Consider the following 26,419-nt stretch of genomic DNA (forward strand, 5'->3'; position numbering starts at 1 on the left):
AGGAGCAAACACAGTAGTTAATTGCTGGGCCCATTTGTTACTTTGTGCAAGGGGAAGGTAAGGTGGCCACTCGGTGGGACAATCAATAGAGCAGTACTGACTAGCTGTGGGTCTTTGCAGAGAGATCCTCTTTTGGGTGTATTTAGAGGCAGTTTAAGGTTAGAGAGGTGTTACCTCCACAGACTTCTAGCACTTCCTCCAATTGTACTGGCAGAGTATCTCTGATAATTGTTTTACTGAATATGAAAATGTGCATGCTATTTGCTGTAGAGCTGCTAAAAGAGTTTTTGTTCAGTACAAAGTTTAATTGTTTTTACATCCTATCTCAAGTATTTACACATGACTAGCTATGCCCTGCTTAAAGGCTGTATCCAGCTAAGAAGGCAAAGAAGGCCACAAACACCTGGACCCCTGAGCCAGGAGGATACTGTGTGGTCCCTGGACAGTAGGATCTTCTATTTAAGCCATCACTTTTGTGCACATTAGGTCTAAATGTGAAGCACTTTATCAGATCCTGAAAGGCAGAGGTAGTCAAAGAGGACTCATACCACCCATGTGGCAGCACTAAAGCATGACACACTATTGAGTGATGTGCTATTAATCTCTCCTCAATAGCCTACACATGTCTCTTCTACACTCACCGGCCACTTTATTAGGTTCAATTGCTTGTTAACACAAATAGCTGATCAGCCAATCACACGGCTGCAACTGCAGTTACACATGTAGAGGTGGTCAAGACAACTTGCTGAAGTGCAGACCGAGCATCAGAATGGGAAAGAAAGGGGATTTAAGGGACTTTGAACGTGGCGTGGTTGTTGGTGCCAGACGGGCTGGTCTGAGTATTTCAGAAACTGCTGATCTACTGGGATTTTCACGCACAACCATCTCTAGGGTTTACAGAGAACGGTCCGAAAAAGAGGAAACATCCAGTGAGCGGTCAGTTGTGTGGATGAAAATGCCTTGTTGATGTGAGAGGTCAGAGGAGAACGGGCAGACTGGTTCCAGATAATATGTAAAATGTAATAATGTGCAGATTTGTGCTTTAGGTTTATTTATACATGTGCATGTACTCTTAAAAATAAAAGTTCCAAAGGGATTCTTGGCTTGTACACATGATGGAAGTTCTTTAAAATGTTATTGACACCTGCATATTTCATTTACAAACACATTTTTTAAAAGAACCATCAGTATGATCTACATGTATCATATTTTAAATAAAACATTCAAAAATATTTAGTCCAACTTTGATTGTGGCTCACTTCCTGTGAAAAAGTACAGTGTTGTAAGTTTTAGAGACCTGAGGAAAGTACAGGGTGAGTGTAAAGTCACAAGACACCATTTTATTTTATTTTATTTTTTTATTTTATTAGTGACTTTTTGCATATGCTGAGAAAATCAGCAACAAACTCCACCTTCAGCACTGCATCGTGGAGGCTTGTGACAGCATAAAAAAATGTCAAAAATAAAATGGTGTCCTGCAGCTTTTGATTTAAAATGGGTAACACTTTTTTACAGTCCCTTATGTTTTAGGTATTAACTGGGTAAGTGTGAGGCACAAAGCCCAATTTATACTAGGTAATCATTTTGGGTGACATTATGCCAAGTTTTAAATTATCCTGAAAAGCCCAACAGGTTCTAGATAGCACCTTTTATTTTGTAGGGTACAGTCTCCTAGAATGTAGCTAGAATTCCAACAGGTGCTAGCTGTTAAACTGAAAGGACATGTTATCTAATCATTTTTTGAAGTAATAACAAACATACAATACATTTCAGTGTAATGCTATTAGCAGGAAAATTATTTGGTGTAATATGTCAGCACAAAGTACAAAGATAGTATTCTGAAGTCAAAGGTAGGAACTCAGTAAAACTATAATTTACATTTCTTTATTTTACAGCACATATTTATTCTACTTAAGATATATCATCTGTTTATAATAATAATAAACAGGTATGTACTTTATAATACTCCTGTACTTACCTGGTTAGTTAATTGTGATACTTATTAGTCCCACAAACAGTGAAATTTCACCTCTGCATTTAACCCATCTGTGAAGTGAAACACCACATACACACTAGGGGGCAGTGAGCACACTTGCCCGGAGGGGTGGGCAGCCCTATCCATGGTGCCCAGAGTCATGTACTGTCAGCTCTGGGGATCAAGCCGGTAACTTACCCACCAGCCTATGACTGCCCCAACTAGTAACTAGAACGTAATGGACTGTAAAAGAGAAAAATGTTGTTTATCTGGTCCGTAATTGGTTTGGATATAAATGAAGAAATTCAGTTAGACAAGATTTTAAAAACTCTTAAATGTTTTAATATTTTACCACTAGCAAAATGAACACAGATTCAATTAGTCCAACTAACAGCACTGCATTAGATAACTTACTTGCAAGAATTCAGAGAGATTCTGCTGATATCGTCCATGATGAATCCATGCATTTCTCATATTTTGTCATCTTTCTATACAGTCAGCTACAGTACTATCTGGTTTAAATTAGCCAGAATAATTCCAGTGCACAAAAGTTCTAGGACAGTATCTTGTTTGTGAATTTGTTGGATCTCAGGTCATATGTCTGCTAATGCTACTACTACTACTAATAATAATAATAATAATTGATTTATTACTATTATTATTGTTGTCGTTATTTTATATATGTATCTATGCATTTATTTATTTATTTATTTTTGGCTAGTCAGATAGTGGAAGAGAACATTTTACTAATCAGTGGTGACTAATCAAAAGTTCTGTTTTCAGTCTGACATCAGAGCCTTTTACAGCTAGTGTAACCACAGTTGTTCAACCAGGAAGGTGAAGAGAGCGCTGTGATTGGTCAAGCAGCACATCACTCTACTTTCTACAGCCTGTAAAAACATTCCAGCACTTCCTGGTGTGAGAAGTTAATCCAGTGTAAAGTAGTTTAAAGTGAAAGTAAAATCTTCAGCGTCCTCCATTTTGTGGAGAGAGGATTGTAAACAATGTTTGGAGAGAAAACACAGAGGTAAGCAAGTTTTACCAATCAGAGTTTATCTTTCATGACTAAAGAGTCAGCAGAACATTACTGTGAACCAGAATGAGCCTTTCAGAGGAGGATGTGAAGGTAAAATCAGTCTGGAGACTACTGCGCTGTGTGTGTGAGAGTGTGTGAGAGTGTGTGTGTCTGTGTTTATTTCATTCACTGTATTTTTTAAGAACAAATGTTCTGGCTATGTAGGAAAATTGGAGAAAAACAGCTCTAACATACAGAGGCTGTAAAATGATCCTGACTTGTAAAATGCCTTTTATAAATGTGTTTGTAGTCCATGTTTCATTTTTTATAACCTGAAAGAGCAGAAATGTTTCTTTTTTGTTACTGAAGTTAAGATCAGGGTAGGTTTATAAAATAATAGAGATCTTTGCTTTTAATGTAATTATTTTTTTAATGTTTGAGCTGGCATAATGAACCAAGAATTTTACAACCCCAATTCCAGTGAAGTTGGGACTTTGTGTAAAACATAAATAAAAACAGAATACAATGATTTTCAAATCCTTTTCAATATTCTATTCAGTTGAATACACTACAAAGACAAGATATTTCATGTTCAAACGGATAAACTTCATTGTTTTTTTTTGTAAAAAATATTCACTCATTTTGAATTTGATGCCTGCAACACATTCCAAAGAAGTTGGGACAGGGGCGTGTTTACCACTGTGTTACATCACCTTTCCTTTTAACACTCAATAAGTGTTTGGGAACTGAGGACACTAATTGTTGAAGCTTTGTAGGTGGAATTCTTTCCCATTCTTGCTTGACGTATAATTTCAGTTGCTCAACAGTCCGGGGTCTCCGTTGCCTAATGTGCTACACATTTTCAATGGGAGACATGTCTGGACTGAAGGCAGGCCAGTCTAGTACCCGCACTCTTTTACTACGAAGCCACGCTGTTGTAACACGTGCAGAATGTGGCTTGGCATTGTCTTGCTGAAATAAGCAGGACGTCCCTGAAAAAGACGTTGCTTGGATGGCAGCAGATGTTGCTGCAAAACCTGTATGTACCTTTCAGCATTAATGGGGCCTTCACAGATGTGCAAGTTATCCCTGCCATGGGCACTAACACACCCCCACACCATCAGAGATGCTGGCTTTTGAACTTTGCGCTGATAACAATCCAGACAGTCCTTTTCCTTTTCTGGGTGTTGTTGATATGTGGCTTTCGCTTTGCATGGCCGAGTTTTAACTTGCACTTGTAGATGGAGCGACGAACTGAGTTCACTGACAGTGGTTTTCTGAAGTGTTCCTGAGCCCATGTGGGAAATCCGTTACAGAATGATGTGGGTTTTTAATGCAGTGCCTCCTGAGGGAACGAAGGTCACGGGCAGTCAATGTTGGTTTTCTGCCTTGCTGCTTACTTGCAGAGATTTCTCCAGATTCTCTGAATCTTTTGATGATATTATGGACTGTAGATGATGAAATCTCTAAATTCCTTGCAATTTCACATTGAGAAACGTTGTTCTTAAACCGTTGGACCATTTTCTCATGCAGTTGTTCACAAAGTGGTGAACCTCGCCCCGTCCTTGCTTGTGAATGACTGAGCCTTTCAGGGATGCTCCCTTTATACCCAATCATGACACTCACCTGTTTACAATTAACCTGCTCACCTGTTGAATGTTCCAAACAGGTGTTTTTTGAGCATTCCTCAACTTTCCCAGTCTTTTGTTGCCCCTGTTCCAGCTTCTTTGGAATGTGTTGCAGGCATGTTTATCCATTTGAACATTAAATATCTTGTACTTGTAGTGTATTTAATTGAATATAGGTTGAAAAGGATTTGCAAATCATCATATTCTGTTTTTATTTATGTTTTACACAAAGTCCCAACTTCATTGGAATTGGGGTTGTACATTAAATGTCTTAAACTCCAGTTTGGCTTATGATGGATACTATTCATGTTTATTTCCATTAGACAGTGGGGTGTTGCCATCCACCTAGCATCATGGATCGCTATAGGTGAACAATCGTATAGTCTATGAGCCACTATGTCAAAATAAGGTCTTGCCACAGATGATAAATGTCATATAGTCTGAATAGAAATAGTGATTGTGAGATTCTGAATGTCGTGTAGTGTTCAAAAGGCATTAGTCAACATGGCACACTCGGTATGTCACCTGACATTGCAAAAATAACAGAGACTGAAAAGTTCAGTGAAGGATCAGTTCCTCTTTTTGTTTGACCTGTTGGGTAAAGAAATAGGAAGCTGTATGAATAAGAATAATCAGGTGTAACATTCTCAGTGCAGGTCTGCATATGTGGAGAATAATGTGACTTAGTGTAAAGGTTTGTTTTCACATACAGCATCTTACCAAAAAGTTGGTATTTCTTGTGTTTTAGAATGGCTCAGAGTAAGAGATGTGACTCACCTGAACCCAGCTGTGTGTCCATGAAGAGTGACCAGTCAATGGACAAACCAGTAAACCTGAAAGAGAATAACAGTTCTGAGCTCAGGTACAAATGATGTAACCCTTAAAAAAAAAAAACTATGGATCTAGAGTAGCAATGTAATGTGTGTGTGTGTGTGTGTGTGTGTGTGTGTGTGTGTGTGTGTGTGTGTGTGTGTGTGTAGCTCTGTGTCCATGAAGAGTGACCAGTCAATGGACAAACCAGTAAACCTCCAAGAGGATAACAGTTCTTCTGAGCTCAGGTAAGATGATGTGATGATCAATATTTTCAGTAGCTTTTCTTGCAGAAGCGACATCTCCAGCATGTTTGGCATTTGATAGACACTTTCCGCATTTATTTCTGTGAGATGGTGGGATTTTTCTATGGGGAGCTCATCAGAGATGTTTTCAGGTGAACGAGTCCTTGGGTGGGTAGGTGAGTTGGAGAATAGGTGGGCAAAATCTGCAGCATATGATACAATATGGTTCACTCAGTTGAAAGCTGTACTTTACAGTTGATATAACCTGCCCTTGAAAGGACCTACATGCATTTAAAGTAATTGTGCCTCCTTCTTCCTGTCATTAAAAAAACACATTTTTTTTAGGTGACTGACTTTAGTTAATCATTCCAAGTTGTTAATGTATGCAGTCCATTTCTCTATTTTTGTGCCTCATAGGTGTTAAGCTTTAAAAGACATTCACAAAGGTGTAAATTATTTGTGGATGCTTGTAATAAGCATTAGTGAAACTGTGAATGTTAAGCAAATCTGCCCTGTAATGGCTTGAATAACTCTTACCTTTATTTTTGAAAACAGTAAAACTGAAGTACATTCAAAAGCAAGAACTTTTCTGCTTTAACTCAAGTAGAAATAGAAACCTTTTTACAAATGGTGCTTCTACTTTAACTGAAGTAGAGAATTTGTGTTATTTGTCCAGCGCTGTTGGTTTTATGAGCTGTTATTAGTGGTGTATTAGTGTATTAGTACTTGTATTAGTGGTGTTGGAGTTAACACATTTTCCTAGTTCAAGCCATCTGTAATTTCACCCTGAAGCTGAGATAATTTAACTTTTTTGCAGACACAGTCAAGTTTCAGTAATATTGATTATTATTTCACAGTACATCTAATGTGTCCAACAATATGCTGTCTATTAAACAATGTTTCTTGACAGGGTCCAGAAGGAGACATCAGAAATCAGGAAAAATGTGGAATCCGTGTTCAAGGTGTGTATTGTGTGCTGTACGTCATCACAGTGTGTATGCATTCGAATGGTGCATTATGATGGGGAACATATTTTTACTTTACAAGGTGTCAGTTTAAAGCAACTTGTCTATTTTATTCACTTGTACAGGGCTCAGCGTATTAATATAATTTTAGTAAAACTATTATTTTTACTGGTAGTAGCAGTAGATCTATTTACACTTTTGTGCAAGTCATATCATATTATAAAAAAATATGTTTGTGCTCTATATTTTCAAAAGAACACTTCTGTACTAATTTTATTATTATTTTAGTGAGTGAGTGAAAAGATGTGTGGGAGGACGTGTATGCTTGCTGTACTAATCATTAAAACTGATGTTGCATACATTTGTCATAAACACGTCCAAACACGTCCAGTGGTCCTGATGAGCAAGTGACCTTATTTTAACATGCACATACGTGAAATGACTGAAGGATTTTTCAGAACACTCTTGTGACTGCTTTCTATAAAACACCAGTGAGCCAGATTAATAACACACACCACCAGATTTTCTGTGGTGTTAAGAGCAATAATACAACAGTTAGTTGCAGCCAAGCAAGTTGATGGCTTGAGAAGCAATCTAGTTGTGCTGTTATTTCACCATAACATCATGGTTTTCTCACAAACACTGTATCACTCCACTGAGATGCCGTTGCTTAGCAATGACTCTGACAGCTGTAGGAGAGGCTCAAGCCATTTGAACGTTTTTACTTCTTACTTTGCCACAAACTGAAAATGGACACTGTTAAGATCAAATTTGACCGTCAGCTGATTTGGTCCGACTCTGAAGATGAGATTACACTAAATTTCCAAACTGTCATCACCACTGAGCAGCATTTCAGTCGGCAGCTGTGACAGAAGAACAGCTAAACAACCTGGAATCAGCCAGAAATAATCCAAATACCATTTGCCAAAAATGGACAAAACTGAGCTAAACTTGATATTGCAGTAGTTTTATGGCTCACCCTGATTTGATCAGACACTGAAGATCAGACTACATGCTTGTCGAATGGTATTCAGTTCATTTCTGGCTGATTCCAGGTGGGTTAGGTGTTCTTCTGGCACAGCTGCTGACTGAAAAGCTGCTCAGTGGTAACAATGTTTGGGAATTTAGTGTAAGGAGCTGGAGAACGATCTCCAGCTGTGCAGCGAGTGACCAGAGTTCATTACTCTGACATAGCAACAAGCTGCTTGCTAAGTAATTATAATTTAGTGAAACGAACTGCTAACATTAAAACATATTAAATGCCACATTCAGCCCAATTTATTCATTTCTTACTTTATTTATTTAACTGTTGTATTAAAGCAATAGAACAAACCAGCCATTAGGGGTGTACTTTGTGTACTTCTGGTGCCGGTCCCAAGCCCGGATAAATGGTGAGTGTTGCATCAGGAACGGCATCCAGCATAAAACTTGTGCCAAAACCATCATGCGGATCACAAATATGATTGCCATACCAGATCGGTCGAGGCCTGGGTTAACAACGACCGAGTCCGGTGCTGTTGACCAGCAGGGTGCCGGTGGAAATTGGACTACTGTAGGTCGAAGACCATCAAAGAGGAGAGGAGGAAGGCAGGTTAGAAGGCAGCGAGAGAGAAGGAAAGGCAGGAGTGTGGAGGTTAGAGTAGGGATTCTGAACATAGGGATAATGACTGGTAAAGGCAGAGAGCTTGGAGACATGATGGAGAGAAGGAAGGTAGATATTCTGTGTGTCCAGGAGACCAGATGGAAAGGAAGCAAGGCCAGGAACATTGGAGGTGGATTCAAACTGTTCTATCATGGTGTAGAGAGGAAGAGAAATGGAGTAGGGATAATCCTAAAGGAGCAGCTTGTGAAAAGTGTTCTGGATGTAAAGAGAGTGTCAGACAGGATCATGAGCCTGAAGTTGGAGATTGATGGTGTAATTTTGAATGTGGTCAGTTCATATGCACCACAGGTTGGTTGTCAGTTAGAGGAGAAAGAGTAATTTTGGAGTAAGATGGATGAAGTGGTAGATGGTGTCCCTAGAGAGGACAGATTAGTGATTGGTGCAGACTTCAATGGACATGTTGGTGAAGGGAACAGAGGGGATGAAGAGGTGCTAGGTATGACAGAAATGCGGATGGTCAGATGGTTGTAGATTTTGCAAAAAGAATGGAAATGGCTGTGGTGAACACGTATTTTCAGAAGAGGGAAGAACACAGGGTGACATACAAGAGTGGAGGGAGGTGCACACAGGTGGATTATATCCTTAGCAGGAGATGCCACCTAAAGGAGATTGGAGATTGTAAAGTGGTACCAGGGGAAAGTGTAGCAAGGCAGCATAGGGTGCTTGTCTGTAGAATGAGATTAGAAAAAAAGAAGAGGAAGAGAGTGAAGACAGAGCCAAAGATTAGATGGTGGAAGCTGAAGGAGGAGGATGGTTGCAGGCAGTTCAGGGAAAAATTGCAACAGGCCCTTGGGGGCAGTGAGGAGCTACTTGAGGACTGGGAAACTACAGCTAAGATGGTGAGAGAAACTGGCAAGAATGTGTTGGGTGTTTCGTCTGGTCAGAGGAAAGAAGACAAGGAAAGTTGGTGGTGGAATGAGGAAGTCCAGGAGAGTATTCAGAAGAAGAAGGCCGCTAAGAAAAAGTGGGATAATCAGAGAGATGAAGGAAGTAGGCAGGAGTACTGTGAGGCTAGTCGCATAGGAAAAAGAATGGTGGCAAAGGCAAAGGCTCAGGCCTATGATGAGCTGTATGAGAGGCTGGACAGTAAAGAAGGAGTAAAGGACTTGAATCGTTTGGCTAAAGAGAGGGAAATGTACTAGTGAGTGAACAGAGAGTGTTGAGTAGATGGAAGGAGTACTTTGAAGAACTAATGAATGAGGTAAACGAGAGAGAGAGGAGGACAACGGGGGGAGAGATAGTGGATCAGGAAGTGCAGAGAATTAGTAAGGTGGAAGTGAGGGCAGCTTTAAAAAGGATGAAGAATGGAAAGGCAGTTGGTCCAGATGACATACCTGTGGAGGTATGGAGATGTTTAGGAGAGATGGCAGTGGACTTTTTAACCAGGTTGTTTAACAAAATCCTGGAAAGTGAGAGGATGCCTGATGAGTGGAGAAGTAGTGTACTGGTCCCCATTTTTAAGAACAAGGGTGATGTGCAGAGCTGCAGTAACTACAGAGGTATAAAGTTGATGAGCCACACCATGAAGCTATGGGAAAGAGTTGTTGAAGCAAGGCTAAGGCGAGAGGTTCAGATCAGTGAGCAGCAGTTTAGTTTTATGCCCAGAAAGAGTAACACAGATGCAATTCTTGCATTGAGAGTGTTGGTAGAGACGCACAGAGATGATCAGAAGGAGCTACATTGTGTCTTTGTGGATCTAGAGAAGACATATGATAGGGTGCCAAGAGAGGAACTGTGGTACTGTATGAGGAAGTCAGGTGTAGCTGAAAAGTATGTTAGGGTGGTGCAGGACATGTATGAGGATAGTGAGATAGTGGTGAGGTGTGCAGTTACAGTGACAAATGGTTTCAAGGTGAAGGTAGGGTTACGTCAGGGATCAGCTTTGAGCCCCTTCTTGTTTGCAATGGTGATTGAAAGGTTGAAAGATGAGGTCAGGCAGGAGGCTCCATGGACCATGATGTTTGCAGATGACATTGTAATCTGTGGTGAGAGTAGAGAGCAGGTGGAAGAGAATCTAGAGAGGTGGAGTTTTGCACTGGAGAGGAGAGGAATGAAGGTCAGTAGAGGCCAGACGGAATACATGTGTGTGAATGAGAGGGAGGCAGGTGAAAAGGTGAAGATGCAAGGAGTAGAGGTCGTAAAGGTGGACGACTTCAAATATCTTGGGTCAACCATCCAGAGCAATGGACAGTGTAGAAAAGAGGTGAAGAAGAGGGTGCAGGCAGGATGGAGTGGGTGAAGACGGGTGTCAGGGCTGATGTGTGACAGAAGGATAGCAGCAAGAGTGAAAGGGAATGTTTACAAGACAGTAGTGCGTCCTGCTATGATGTATGGTTTGGAGACTGTGGCTCTGTCTAAAAGACAGGAGGCTGAGCTGGAGGTGGCAGAGATGAAGATGCTGAGATTTTCGTTGGGAGTGACAAGGATTTACAAGATTAGAAATGAGCAGATCAGAGGGACAGTGAAGGTGGAGCAGTTTGGAGATAAAGCCAGAGAGGCCAGGTTGAGATGGTTTGGACATGTGTTGAGGAGGAATAGTGAGTATATTGGTCAAACAATGTTGGAGATGTAGCTGCCGGGTAGAAGGAGAAGAGGTAGACCTCAGAGAAGGTTTATGGATGTAGTGTAAAAGTAGAGGAGGCAGTGGATAGGGCAAGATGGAGGCAGATGATCCGCTGTGGCGACCCCTAAAGGGAGCAGCCGAAAGAAGAAGAAGAATAAAAGCAATAGAACACTCGAGGTTGTGTGTTATTTCCTGATAACACACTGTTTCACTGCAGCTTAACATTTTCCCATTCATAAACACGGATTTATTTTGTTTTGCTGTTTACATGATGTAGGTCTTTACCCTCATTTGCAAGTGCTTTTAGGAATTTTTAACACTGTTGAACCAAAAATGTGCCCAACATGTATGTGTCCAACAGGAACAAGGCCATTTATTTCTCTTGTCTAAAATGTTTTTAAACACATTTGGTCATCATCAACAAACTATGCATGTACAGCTGCTCTGTTGTATGCAGTCTTGGCACCCCTGCCAAAGTACCTATTTTGTTGATTTTCTTTTCAAGAGAAAAGAAGTAAACACAATGCCCACAACAAACTATTAAAATAGACGTTTTCTTCAAACCTTGTGCTAACATTCAACAACAAAGGGCTCCCCTAACAATATCACTTTTTAGAGTGTAGCTGAATAACTGTTATATAACTGTTAATATAAATTTAATTTAATTAATATAGAGTAACCATGCATTAACTTTTGCAGAGAAATGATTATTTCTTGTAAATAAATGTTCATAAAATTGTTTGCGACACTGTCTCATGAGAAAGGTACATATTTGTATGTTTTCATAAGTTAATATTTTAAAACAGAAACATAAAATAAAAGGCCTGCAGGCAAGACAGAGTGTGTGGAGTCAATACAGAGTAAAAAAATATGTCAATGGAATATGGTAAAATTATATTCCCTTACTAAAAGTAGTGAAGTCGCACCTTTGAGGATACCACCCCACTGACAAGAGGGCTACCACTGTAGTGAGAGTTTAGTGTACACATGCAGTGTAATAGGCCATGGGTGTATGATTACTGCGTCAGTGTGACCACATACTTTGTTTCTATTACTGTTCATTGTTAACCAGGAGCTGGAGCATAAAATCATCTCTCAGGTGAAGGATGAGCTGAAGAGTTTTGTGAAGCTGTTGAGTCTGGAGAGGGAGATGGAGGACAAGGTAGATCAATGCAGTGTCAGAGAGGGGGTGCTGAAGATCACCCTGCACATCCTGAGAACCATGAACCAGACAGACCTCGCTAACACACTACAGAGCAGTGAGTCATTTTATTATTTATTTTATTATTTATGTAAATGAATTCTAAAGGATTAAATATAATGCAGTGTAATGCTAATAACCATTACAGTCAACCACCTGAATATCAGTGTATTACATTGTGTATGGTAATGCTAAAACCTGAAAGGGAATGCTTATGCTTAGCTATTTTTTAAAAGACTTATGTCTTCCATAATTGTTGTGTTGTATTTGTTTTCTCTGAAGTCCATTTCTGATGTTTGTGTGATTTATGAAGCAAAACAGTCATTTCTACATAATGATTTTCCAAACTTTATTCCGTAGAATTAAACAGGCTGTTTTCCTTGCTCTGCCTTTAAGACTCTGCAGGCCAAATAAATGAATATATGTATAAAACGTTGTTTTCCATGACATCAAAAACACAATGGATTCAAAACAGGCTGTTTTGCAGCTTTGGTTCCATATACGAACTGCATGGAATGGGTTGTTAAAGATATGCTTTAAAAACTTTGACAGTATTTATTTTCTCTGTCAAACTCATTTCAAAGAAGAAAATGCATAAAACTGGACCAGTGATTTTATTCGTCCTGTAAAAGAGAGGGTGTATTCACCATGGCAATATTATATAATATATATAAAGATAAATATAGCAAAAAGCAATAGTCTGCTTCCACTAGTGTATTTAGTATGTTTATTAAACAAATTCAAATTGAAGAACGCAGGTTTGGCTCCTGACTTCTCGCTGCACTGCAGGCATCACAAGTATTTATTTAATTGCATCAGCATCACAGCTGTATTAATTTAATAAAACATTAATAAAACAATCTAGGTATTGGATGGTAACTGTAAATCCTGGACTGCCTCAGGAAGAGCGTTAGACATGGTTAAGCTAATGCACTCATACTCAGGTCATAATGTACTGTTTAATTTTTTCTTAATTGATCTTAATTGATCTGATTTATCTGAATCCAGATAAATATATTTACATATTATTTTCTCACTTTTCCATAGGACTGTATTTCAATACAGCTGAGTGTATGTAACGTAAGAGGCATTGGGCAGGATGCAAGTGCAAGTTGCCTTTATTAAAACATGATTCAGATTTCAAAAACACAGGGGCAGAAGTGAGTGGACCAGACCAATTCATTACAAGTCAAAACAAAGCAAACAAGAACTAAACAAAAAACAAAACCAACAATGAGGGGGAAACAAACAACAGCAAAAGGAAATAAAGACACAATGGAAGACAAAGGAACTGAGTAAACACAGGGGTGTAAATACTAACAGAACATGAGACCTGGGACCAATGAGAGGGCGGGGCTGGGAGACAAAGAACAGGTGAAGACAGGGCAGGACAGGGGAGGAGCCAACATGACAATAAAATCACATGTCAAAAGAAAACAAAAGCACATGGCAGATAAATTCACAGCTCTAGGAAAAAAAACACAAAAAACACACATCACTTGGAAACCAAGAAAAAGGCAAACACAGAAAGACCAGGACAAAGAGTGAATGGATGTTACAGTGTAGCTCCATGTTCACATGTCACAGGTGAAAATTTGATTGTGAAACACTATAAAACCATGCTATTTTTAACTGGAGTTCACCAAAGAATTAATAGATTAATAGACCCATCCTCTTATGTGAGAGAGATATGGATCCTGTCAGAAAAATGTATATATTTGATATATATTTATATATCCATCCATCCATCCATCCATCCATCCATCCATTATCTTCCGCTTCTCCGGGGTTCGGGTCGCGGGAGCAGCATCCTAAGCAATGAAGCCCAGACCTCCCTTTCCCCAGCCACTTCCACCAGCTCTCCAAGGGGGATTCCCAGGCGCTCCCAGGCCAGCTGGGCGATATAGTCGTGCCAGCGTGTCCTGGGTCTTGCCCGGGGTCTCCTCCCAGGTGGACTCGCCTGTGACACCTCCCGAGGGAGGCGTCCAGGAGGCATCCTAACCAGATGCCCGAACCACCTCAGCTGGCTCCTCTCGACGTGAAGAAGCTACTCCGAGTCCCTCCCAGATGACTGAACTTCTCACCCTATCTCTAAGGGAGAGTCCAGACACCCTGCGGAGGAAACTCATTTCGGCCGCTTGTATTCGCGATCTTATTCTTTCGGTCATTACCCAAAGCTCATGACCGTAGGTGAGGGTGCGAACGTAGATCGACCGGTAAATCGAGAGCCTTGCCTTATGGCTCAGCTCTTTCTTTACCACAACAGACCGGTAAAGAGCCCGCATCACTGCTGACCCAGCACCAATCCGCCTGTCAATCTCCCGCTCCCTTGTACCATCACTCGTGAACAAGACCCCGAGATACTTGACCTCCTCCACTTGAGGCAAGAGCCTATCCCCGACCCAGAGAGGGCTCTCCACCCTTTTCCGCCTGAGAACCATGGTCTCGGATTTAGAGGTACTGATTCTCATCCCAGCCGCTTCACACTCGGCTGCAAACCGATCCAGCGAAAGCTGAAGTTCGCGGCCCGATGTCCCCAATAGGACCACATCATCTGCAAACAGCAGCGATGTGACCCTGAGGTCACCAAACCGGACACCCTCCATCCCTTGACTGCGCCTAGAAATTCTATCCATAAAAATTATGAATAGAATCGGTGAAAAAGGGCAGCCCTGACGGAGTCCAACTCTCACTGGGAACGAGTCTGACTTACTGCCGGCTATGCGAACCAAACTCCAGCTTTGTTTGTACAGGGCCTGAATGGCTCGTAGCAAAGAGCCATGTACCCCGTACTCCCGAAGCACCTCCCACAGAATACCCCGGGGAACACAGTCGAATGCCTTCTCCAGATCCACAAAGCACATGTGGACTGGTTGGGCAAACTCCCATGAACCCTCCAGAATCCTGGAGAGGGTGAAGAGTTGGTCCAGTGTTCCACGACCAGGGCGGAACCCGCACTGTTCCTCCTGGATCCGAGGTTCGACTATAAGCCGGACTCTCTTCTCCAGTACCCCTGCATAGACCTTGCCAGGGAGGCTGAGGAGTGTGATTCCACTGTAGTTGGAACACACCCTCCGGTCCCCTTTTTTAAAAAGAGGCACCACCACCCCAGTCTGCCAATCCAGTGGCACCGCCCCCGATGTCCACGCAATGTTGAAAAGGCGTGTCAGCCAAGACAGCCCCACAACATCCAGAGCCTTGAGGAACTCAGGGCGGATCTCATCCACCCCTGGAGCCTTGCCACCAAGGAGCTTCTTAACTACCTTAGCGACTTCGTCCTCAAAGTATTCCTTCCACCGCCCAATGACGTCTTCAGTCGAAGTCAGCAGCACACCATCTCCACTATATACAGTGCTAGTGGCACACTGCTTTCCCCTTCTGAGTCACCTGACGGTTTGCCAGAATCTTTTCGGAGCCGACTTAAAGTCACTTTCCAAGGCCTCACCAAACTCCTCCCATACACAGGTTTTTGCCTTGGCGACAACTGAAGCCGCAGATCGATTGGCCTGTCGATACCTGCCAGCTGCCTCTGGTGTCCCACAGGCCAACCATGCCCGGTAGGACTCCTACTTCAGCTTGACGGCATCTCTCACCTGGGGTGTCCACCACCGGGTTTGAGGATTACCGCCCCGACAGGCACCAACTACCTTACGGCCACAGCTACAGTCAGCCGCTTCAGCAATGGAGGAACGGAACATGGCCCATTCTGAGTCAATGTCCCCCACCTCCCCCGATATCTGGTCAAAGTTCTGACGGAGGTGTGAGTTGAAGATCAATCTGACAGGTTCTTCTGCTAGACGTTCCCATCAAACCCTCACTATATGTTTGGGCTTGCCTGGTCTGACCGGCATCTTCCCCCACCACCTGATCCAACTCACCACCAGGTGGTGATCAGTTGACAGCTCAGCTCCTCTCTTTACCCGAGTGTCCAAAACACATGGCCGCAAGTCCGATGACACGACTACAAAGTCAATCATTGAACTGCGGCCTAGGGTGTCCTGGTGCCATGTGCACTTATGGACATCCTTGTGTTCAAACATGGTGTTCGTGATGGACCACCTGGTTTGCGCAGAAGTCCAAAAACTGAACACCACTCGGGTTCAGATCAGAGAGGCCATTCCTCCCAATCACACCCCTCCAGGTCTCACTGTCATTGCCCACGTGAGCGTTGAAGTCCCCCAGTAGGACAATAGAGTCTCCAGGAGGAGCACTTTCAAGCACCCTTCCCAAGGACTCTAAGAAGGCTGGGTACTCTGAACTGCTGTTTGGTGCATAAGCACAGACAACAGTCAGGACCCGTTCCCCAACCCGAAGGCGTAGGGAAGCTACCCTCTCGTCCACCGGAGAAAACCCCAACATACAGGCACCGAGTCGAGGGGCTATGAGAAAGCCCACACCTGCCCGCCGCCTCTCAACATGGGCAACTCCAGAAAAGAATAAAGTCCAGCCCCTCTCAAGGAGATTGGACCCAGAGCCCAAGCTGTGTGTTGAGGTGAGCCCGACTATATCTAGCCGGTATCTCTCAACCTCGCGCACCAACTCAGGCTCCTTCCCCGCCAGTGAGGTAACGTTCCAAGTTCCAAGGATCAGAACGCCAAGGCCCACGCCTTCGGACACTGCCCGATCCACAACGCACCGAACCCCTACTACTGCCCCTCCCATTGGTGGTGGGTCGATGGGAGGGGGGACTCATGTAACTCCTTCGTGCTGGGCCCGGCCGGGCACCATGAGTAAATGCCCGGCCACCAGACGCTCGCTGGCGAGCCCCTCCCCCAGGCCTGGCTCCAGGGTGGGGCCCCGGTAACCCTGTTCCGGGCAGGGTACACAAGTCCAGTTTTTGTGTCTTCATAGGGGTTATTATGGATCACACTTTGTCTAACCTGTCACCTAGGACCAGTTTGCCATGGGAGACCCTACCAGGAGCTTTTGCTCCAGACAACATAGCTCCTAAGATCATTCAAGCACGCAAACCCCTCCACCACGATAAGGTGGTGATCCAAGGAGAGGATATATTTATATATATGATATATATTTATTTATCAAATTCACATCACATGTATATTTTTGCTGAATATTATGTCATTATGTCAGTCAAACATTCTTTCTAGAGGCTAATGCATGTTTAGTTGTACTCCTGTGGTGCCACGCATACAGAAAATATTTAGACCCCCTCACTTTTTTTTATGTTGTTATGTCACAGCTTTACTCTAAATGGATTTATGGCCAGAAACACTATACACTTCCATGAATTTGGTAATCAGCCTGCATGAGTATGCTATGAAATCCTGTTTACAGAATGGCTGAGAGTGTCCCCAGCCCCAGCCTACATTTGTGGTGGATTATAGTTTAAAAATGTGATGGCCATTTTTCCATCTTCATGAATTTAATTTGAATACAGCCTACACACTTGTTACATCTTTATTTCTGACCATTTCATAGGGTTTAAGTAATAACTGAAAACACTAAAGTGCTTTTTTTCTTTGTTATTTTTAACACCAGGTTATATACAAATTAGTCTGTAAATTTGTAATGCTTTGTGCATCAATGCCATCTTTTAAGGTAAATGAATAATTAAACAAAGGATTTGTTTATTTACCAATTACATCCTTTTTCCCCCATCAGAACTAGCTCCTGCTTGTCATAGAAAGCTCAAATCCACACTGAAGGAAAGGTTCCAGAAAATTAATGAAGGAATCCCAAAACATGGAAACTCAACACTCCTACATGACATCTACACAGAGCTGTACATCACCGAAGGTGGGGATGGAGAGATCAATAATGAACATGAGGTTAGACAGATTGAGACAGCATGCAGGAGACCAGCAACACAGGAGACACTCATCAACTGCAATGACATCTTTAGAGAGAAATCTATCAGAACTGTGCTGACTAAAGGAGTTGCTGGAATTGGAAAAACAGTCTCAGTGCAGAAGTTCATTCTGGACTGGGCTGAAGGAAAAGCTAATCAGGATATCCTCTTCATATTTCCACTTCCTTTTAGGGAGCTGAACTTGATGAAGAATGAAAGAATTAGTCTTGAAGACCTTCTCCATCAATTTTTCAGTGACACTACAGAATTAAAATTAAGAGACTATTATCGATACAAAATCTTGTTCATCTTTGATGGTCTGGATGAATGTCGACTTCCTCTAAATTTCCATAATAATAAGCGTCTATCTGACATAAAACAGTCAGCCTCAGTGGATGTGCTGCTGACAAACCTTATCAAGGGGAATCTGCTTCCCTCTGCTCTTCTCTGGATCACCTCTCGACCAGCAGCATGTGGTCAGATCCCTCCTGAATGTGTTGACCAGATAACAGAGGTACGAGGGTTCAATGACTCTCAAAAAGAGGAATACTTCAGAAAGAGAATTAGTGACCAGAATCTGGTTAACAAAATCATCACACATATGAAGACATCAAGAAGCCTTTACATCATGTGCCACATACCAGTCTTCTGTTGGATTGCAGCCACTGTTCTGGAGGGAATATTTGGTAAAGAACACAGTGAAAAGATGCCCAAGACTCTGACTCAAATGTTCACACATTTCCTGATCTTCCAGATCAAACAAAACAGCCAAAAGTACCAAGAAAAAATGGATCTTGATCCTGGCCAGACTAAGAAGATTATCTGGACACTGGGAAAACTGGCTTTCCAACAATTGGAAAAAGGCAACCTGATCTTCTATGAAGAAGATCTGAGAGATTGTGGCATTGATGTCAAAGAAGTGTCAGTGTACTCAGGAGTCTGCACTCAGATCTTCAGAGAGGAGTTTGAGCTGCACCTGGGAAAGGTGTACAGCTTTGTACACCTGAGCATTCAGGAGTTTCTGGCTGCTTTATTTGCTTTTCTCTCTTTTATCTCTGAGACCAAAAATGTTCTGGAACAACATGCACATCAAACTCAAACAATGACTGATTTTCTCAAGAGTGCAGTGGACAAGGCCTTACACAGTGAAACTGGACACCTGGACCTTTTTCTACGCTTCCTTCTGGGTCTCTCTTTGGAGTCCAGTCAGACTCTCCTACAAGGCCTACTGCCAAAGACTGGAAGTAGGTCACATAGCAATGATGAAACAATTGAGTACATCAAAGAGAAGATCAGGAATGATCTCTCTCCAGAGAAATCAATTAATTTTTTCCATTGTCTGAATGAACTGAATGACCATTCTCTAGTGCAGGAAGTCCAAAAATACCTAAACAGAAAAAGTGACAGTTGTCTCAGTGGAGCTAAACTTTCTCCTGCCCAGTGGTCAGCTCTGGTGTTTGTGCTGCTGAACTCAGAAGAAGAGTTGAATGAATTTGACCTGAGGAAATACGAATCATCAGAAGAATGTCTTAAAAGGTTGCTTCCAGTGGTCAAAGCATCCTTTAAAGCCTTGTAAGTATTTACATTTTAAAGGTGTTGCTGCACTCTTTAGTGTATTGATGTAACTCTGGATACTACACAATCCATGCATTCCATGTGTTGGTGTTTTTTTTCCTTCCACATCTCTTTGAAAATGGAGTTCTAGTTTTACTTCATCAGTTAACAGCACATGTTTCTAAAAGGCTTCTGACCTAATTAGATATTGTTTTAGATACTCCAGATGTTGACTTTTGTTCTGAGAATTAGCTTGGTATTGCAGATCTTGTTTTGATTTCCACAGTACCCCTTAACTGCTATTTCTTGTGTCTGTGTATGCAGTGTTTATGATATATGATTTTTCCCCAGGCTGTGCGATTGCAATCTCATTGAGGAAAGTTGTGCCATTCTAGCATCTGCACTTAACTCAAGCTCTTCAAATCTTAGAGAGCTGGACCTGAGTAATAACAAAGTTCAGGATTTAGGTGTGAAGAAGTTCTCTGCTGGACTGGAGAATCCACATTGTAAACTGAAGAAACTGAAGTGAGTTCATCAGTTTCTGATTTTGGATATAGATTTCACACATACACGCATTGTTAAATATGTGTATGTGTGGGTGTGTGAATGTGCTTGAGGGTGGGAGATGGCTTTTGTTGAGATGTCTTCTTAACACTAATCTTCCGCGAGCTACGAAAATTTTCGTAAGGGAAACCAGCCTCCCTGTAGCCCACCCCCCTGCTGTGAAGCGATTAACGCCTATTGTCTTGGTAATGAGAAGGAATGCGTTGGAAGCACCAACCCCCCATGCCCACAGAAATCTCCTACAGCTCCCAAAGCACCTAACATGACACAACTTGAAGGTGAACTTCAAGTTACAACCCGAGTGTATATGTTACCGATCCGACAGCGCGACGGAGAATCTGTAGAATTGTGTTTCAAAAGTTATAATTCAAGGGCACGTAGTAGCGACGGACGGAGCAGTGGCGATTTCTCTAAGACTGCAAGGGAAGCTCAGCTTGCCCTAAAATGTCAAATATGTTCAGTTATGTTAACATTTCATTCACTACAAATGCGTTAAAAGCTGAGTGTCTTTTCACTTCAACAGGACCGCTCATTCAAACGGGACATTTTTTTCATTGCTTCGAAACTCGCCGGTCATTGGATAAATGCCACGATTTTGTCCCGCCCCCAAACGCAGAGCGTCTCTGTGGTGAATGGAGCTGTAGGCGGGTCTGGACGCGGAGCTTCTGCAAAATGATTGAAGGATCAGACGAAAGGCTGAATCCTGTTTTGATTGACAGCTATTTTTACCCATTTACGTCAAAAGACAAACTGCAACCCATTTCTTGGCGTTTACTTGGTGAAATTACTTGTGCATTTCCGTTGTTCATTGTGTAAATAAAACACACTCCTAGTATTTCCTTGTTTCAGTTTAACATAATTTCAACATTTCCTTGTACGAGTTTAATTTTGTTTCGTTAGTTTGTTCAGTCAGTCGTTCATACTGTTGGCAAGGTATGTTCACTGGTGTGAACTAGCCAGCAAACAAGGTTCACACAATGGCAGATAATGCTAATAGTGTCAACCTGATTCTGGCAAAGCCATTTGATAGTCTTCCTTACGAGGAAAAGGTTAGAATTAAACAGCTGGGCACATCAACACCTAAGATTGATTTGGTGCAAAAAGTAGAGTACAGTTTGAAGCTACTCTAGACAGAATATACTCAATAAAGGCAATAAGAGGATGAAACAAATACATGTGGTGCTAAACAACATTATTCTGATCAAATCAGATACAAAAAAAAAAAATCTGATATACAACAAACATTTAGCAGAATATTATATATTTGCAGAGGATATTAGTAGTAGTATTAGACTTTCTGTGTGCACCACAGAGCTGCTGTCTCAGTCCTCCTCTGTGAATTAACATAATAAAGGGTGATGTATGGTCCTGCTAATTGCTGCTAATTGCTGGCAAGAAGGAGGGGTGATGTCCTGAGGATCTTGAAATCTCAGGAGGACTAGTGTTAATGTCTAACCTATAACTAATTTATATTTTTGTAGTGTTTATAAGTTTGGAATGACAGTGATATATAAACATTTCTTGCCCAGGTTGTGCTGGTGTAATCTCACACATAAAAGTTGTGCAGTGCTAGTTTCAATCCTCACCTCAAACTATTCAAGTCTGAGAGAACTGGACCTCAGTAATAATGATCTGCAGGATCCAGGAGTGGAGCGGCTGTCTGCAGCACTGGAGAATCCAGACTGTAAACTGGAGATACTGAGGTATGAACATCACTTTCTCTTTATTAATGCCCTCTCCCTCTCTCTCTCTCTCTCACACAACACACACACACAAACACATACACATACAAAAGAGCATGTATTATTAGGGTGGTGAATAATTCTCAGCACATCAGTAACACTAACTTGGTAGTTACATGTAAGTGTGTGTGTTTCCCTAGTACAAGTAGATGTGACACAGCACTGCTGCTGGAGTTTTTAAACATTGAGTGTTTTACATGCACTCAATAATCTGATCATAATTGGATTTCTGCAGTTATCTGAATATTAAAATGGTCATATAAAAACACCATACTTCAATCTTAAAATCTAGTTGAGAATTTAGATAAAGAAAGCTGGATTTTAGCTTGGTAAGCATCACAGATTTCTACTGGATTTCTTAGACAATGAGTGTAGAAACAAAGAGGTGGTTAGTGTCTAGTTGGTGTATTTTTATAAAGAAAATGTGTGTCATTTAAAGGCTAGCTGATTTTTGTGTGTGTGTGTGCATGTGTGGTCGGGGGGGGGGGGGGGGGTAAAAAGCACTGCTCTGACATATCATCACTTTTCATCCAGACTGTGTGATTGTAATTTCACTGAGGAAGGCTGTGCAGCTCTTGCTCTAGCTCTCAGCTCAGAGAACTCAAGTCTAAGAGAGTTGGACCTGAGTGACAATGAACTGCAGAATTCAGGAGTGAAGCTGCTTTCCACTGGACTGGAGAATTCACACTGTAAACTGGAGATCCTGAGGTGAGATCACTTTATTACCGTGGATCTATGTAAGCTGTCCTACCAAATCAAAGATCTTACCAGGAAATGCTGAAGGATTTCAGAGAGTGGTGGTAATTCAAGTAAAATATACTTGGGAAATGTATTGCTATTTTTAATTTATATTCTATTTGTTTTTTCTATTTCTGTATTCATAGACACACAATGAAGAAATGTCAGAAGGGTAGCTTTTATGGAGTTATTTAAAGGTAGCTTATCTTCCTATATTTTGAAGTTGACAAATACTGTTCCCTATAGGCTGTCCGCCTGCAGTATTACAGAGGAAGGCTGTGCCACTCTGACTTCAGCTCTGAAATCAAACCCCTCACATCTGATAGAGCTGAATCTAAACTACAGTGAACCTGGGGAGTCTGGAGTGGAGTTGCTCTCTGATTTACTAAAGGATCCACACTGTAAACTTGAGAAACTACAGTGAGTTATGAACTTAAATTATTTATGCATAGAAGCACACAAACACACACACACACAAAATATATCATTAGGGTGATCTGGTAGATGTGCTCTTCTCCCCAAAATATGCATATTTTGATATGCAGAAAATTATAACCACATCAACACCACATCTTTGGTGCGTAAAGAACTACCTCTTTTTTTCAGTATAGCTTTCTTCTGGCACATCTTTGATCACTGTAAAAATGTGTGTATGTCACTTTGTGTGTGATGTTATTTATATGATGATTTTCTTTATGTCAAGTCTAATGGCTGTCTGGTGGGTTTTTTTTCATATTTTGGAAATTGATGAAACCAGAGTGTGTTATGTCTTTCTTTTTCTTTATCTATTTTTTTTATTTCACTACACATAAATCAAGTTTTCTAGCAGATCATTCTGCCTTATGGCACGTTATGTGAAAATATGCATATTTTCCAAAACTTTAATTTCCAGCACAGCAGTTCTGACAGTAGATTTAACACAAAAGTATTCAGCAGTATTATAATAATTGTAGAACTGACACTATGAATGTTTCTTCTTGTTTATTGTTGACCAATCACAATTGTGTTCCAGAATTCTATTCAAAGAATTTGAAACGCATTTGATTACATTCATAAATATCAGCACATCAACAAGAAAAATAATTGATGAACTGTAATCTGTAAGGAGTGTTTCTTTCTTTTTGCAGGCTGGAATGCTGCAGTATTACAGAGAAAGGCTTTGCTGCTCTGGCATCAGCTCTGAAGTCAAACCCTTCCTATCTGAAAGAGTTAAATCTGGACTACAATAAACCAGGAGAGTCAGGAGTGAAGCTGCTCTCTGAGCTACTGGAGGATCCACTCTGTAAACTACAGAAACTAAAGTAAGTTAGTGTATTACAATATTGCATCTTCACATATACACACACACGCACACACACACTTAAAAAAGATATAATTAGGATGATTTGAAAGATGCCCGCTTATGTTGTGAGTGGATGTAAAGCTTTCCACACAGCATAGAAACTCAACCAGAACATGAATTAGAGCACACAGCTGTGTCTGAAAGGCATATAGCAAGAGAAAACCTTGCTCAGTCAAGAAATTCATGTTAGTGCAGTTTGAAAAGTCACCATACAGGACAAATAGGAATGTAACGATAAGGAGTTGCAATATTGGAGTATCTCATGTTTTATATTCCACAGTAACATGCTAGTTTTGTAGATTTGTAGAGTCCTATATGAAGAAAGGGAGTTTTAGCTCTACACTTTTTTGATCCCTGTAATCTGTCATATTATATATTATCATTAGCAAATAGTTTAAAAATGGGGATCTTGCTAATAGTATAGATTCATTGCATGGTCTGTTGTAACAGCAACACTATTATCATCTCCATATCTCCATATCTCCATAGTCATTAATAAGAGACCTGCTTAATGAAATCAAAATTGATAGTAAAACCCCAGATCTTCTATACAAACATTGGTCTGCATATTTGTAGTGGCTACTTGCAATGGGAATATGAGAAAGTAACAAAATGCATGTTTAGAGCTTCAATAGTTTAGTTTCATTTTACTAAATAATGAAATGAACTGTGATAAGTGTATCTCTGATCATTATCTCTTGTTCTACTTTCTTACAGCATTGACCTGCTATGAGTTTCACAGAGACTCTTACCTTCTTACCTGCTCTGAGTCTCACAGATTTTTACTAAAACTACTGAAATACACACATGAATGTGAACACAGTAACACGTAGATTCATGTTATCTACACATGTATGTATAACATGAATCTACATTACTGTGTCCACTGGGTTATTGGCTGACTCTGTGAACTCATCTGCAAAACAGTGTGCTCTCCCAATGACTTCATTTCCAGTACACCAGCAATAGCACCTTCAAAAACCAGTAAAACCTCTCATATTTGAGGAGTATCTAAAAAAAAGAAAGTAAAACTGCAAATGAGCTTAAGGAACCTCATGATGTAAAGCAGTTTGAAGAGATAACTGAGCAGTACCACATCTTTTTTTCTCGCTTTGAATTCATCTTCATTAACAAGAGACTTTTATTAAGAAAAGTGTAATATAAACTTGCAAGGAAACTTGAAATATATTAATATTTCTATACAATGTACATTTGAAATATTTTGTAATAAATGTATAATGCTGTTTAATTGGATGATGCTCTTTGTTTTGGATTATTGCCCTGTTATTGAAGCCAGCCTCTTTAAAGCTTCAGTTTCTTGACTGACTCTGTACCACTTGCTTCCAGAATTTACAGATATGAGTGGAATCCATTCCTCCATCTATTCTGGATATGTTCCCTGTGTTACTGCAACACAACCTCAAATCATAAAAGATCCACCCCCATACTTAACAGTTGGCAATGTGTTCTAATCTTAAAACATATCTTTTTTGATTGTGAAAGAGTTGCATTTATAAACCCAATTCCAATGAAGTTGGGACGTTATGTAAAACATAAATGAAAACAGAATACGATGATTTGCAAATTACTTTCAAACTATATTCAGTTGAATACACTACAAAGACAAGATATTTAATGTCAAATCGATAAACTTTATTGATTTTTGCAAATATTCGCTCATTTTGAATTTGATGTTTGGACAGGAGCAACAGAAGACTGTAAAACTTGAGGAATGCTCAAAGAACACCTGTTTAGAAAATTCCACAGGTGAACAGGTTGACTGGAAACAGGTGAGTGTCATGATTGGGTATAAAGGGAGCATCCCTGAAAGGCTCAGTCATTCACAAGCAAGAATGGGGCGATGATCAACTTTGTGATCAACTGCATGAGCAAATAGTCCAACAGTTTAAGAACAAAGTTTCTAAACGTGCAGTTGCAAGGAATTTAGGAATTTCATAATCTACAGTCCATAATATCATCAAAAGATTCAGAGAATCTGGATAAATCTCTGCAAGTGAAAGCCATATATCAGCAACACCCAGAAACACCGCCGGCTACTCTGGGCCCGAGCTCATCTGAGATAGACTGACACAAAGTGGAAAAGTGTCCTGTGGTTTGACGAGTCCACATTTCAAATTGTTTTTGGAAATCATGGACGTCGTTGTAACGGCCAATATTTATTAAGGTGTACACTGGCCCTTTAAGAGCCTTAAGCTAAGTGCGCAGGCGTGGGTGCGTAGCTGTGCTGAGAGCAGAGAGGTAGTGTGTGTGTCCTGCTGTAACACTGAGACCACTGGACCCAGCTCTTTATTTTATTTTATTTGATTTTATTTTCTTTCTGTAAGTAACAATGCTCATAAGTTTTGGGAACTATTAGTTCATGTATGAACTAATAAACAAGCAAGTGGAATACTGCCAGAGCGAGTACGAGTACAAGAGTACGAGTACGAGAATCACGGCTGCTTCATGTGCCTTCACCTGCCCCAAAGCTCACTATCTGGGTCGGTGCTGGGAATCTAAGCGTCTCTGGCTCCGAAGCGTTACATCGTGTCCTCCGGGCAAAAGAGGAAAAGGACTGTCCGGATTGTTATCAGCGCAAAGTTCA

The 26,419-nt window shown here is 41.0% G+C and overlaps 3 protein-coding genes across 3 annotated transcripts in view; 2 read left to right on the top strand and 1 right to left on the bottom strand.

The window, feature by feature from the left end:
• LOC108415618 (protein NLRC5-like) overlaps positions 1-26,419 on the top strand; it is an 802,877-nt gene that overhangs the window by 522,042 nt on the left and 254,416 nt on the right.
• The window catches only part of LOC108415395 (NACHT, LRR and PYD domains-containing protein 3-like), an 843,678-nt gene that overhangs the window by 497,167 nt on the left and 320,092 nt on the right, over positions 1-26,419 (bottom strand). The gene's annotated exons all lie outside the window — the stretch shown is intronic.
• On the top strand, positions 2,908-25,266 carry LOC108413895 (NACHT, LRR and PYD domains-containing protein 12-like). The gene is made up of 12 exons (XM_017686606.1): positions 2,908-3,002; positions 5,367-5,480; positions 5,599-5,676; positions 6,584-6,635; positions 11,937-12,123; positions 17,688-19,446; positions 19,780-19,953; positions 21,522-21,695; positions 22,269-22,442; positions 22,719-22,892; positions 23,600-23,773; positions 24,532-25,266. Exons 1-12 carry the CDS (start codon positions 2,980-2,982, stop codon positions 24,545-24,547), a joined length of 3,099 nt encoding a protein of 1,032 aa, XP_017542095.1. The 5' UTR covers positions 2,908-2,979; the 3' UTR covers positions 24,548-25,266.

Source organism: Pygocentrus nattereri, chromosome 9 (genome assembly GCF_015220715.1).
Source record: "Pygocentrus nattereri isolate fPygNat1 chromosome 9, fPygNat1.pri, whole genome shotgun sequence".
Lineage (NCBI taxonomy): Eukaryota > Metazoa > Chordata > Actinopteri > Characiformes > Serrasalmidae > Pygocentrus > Pygocentrus nattereri.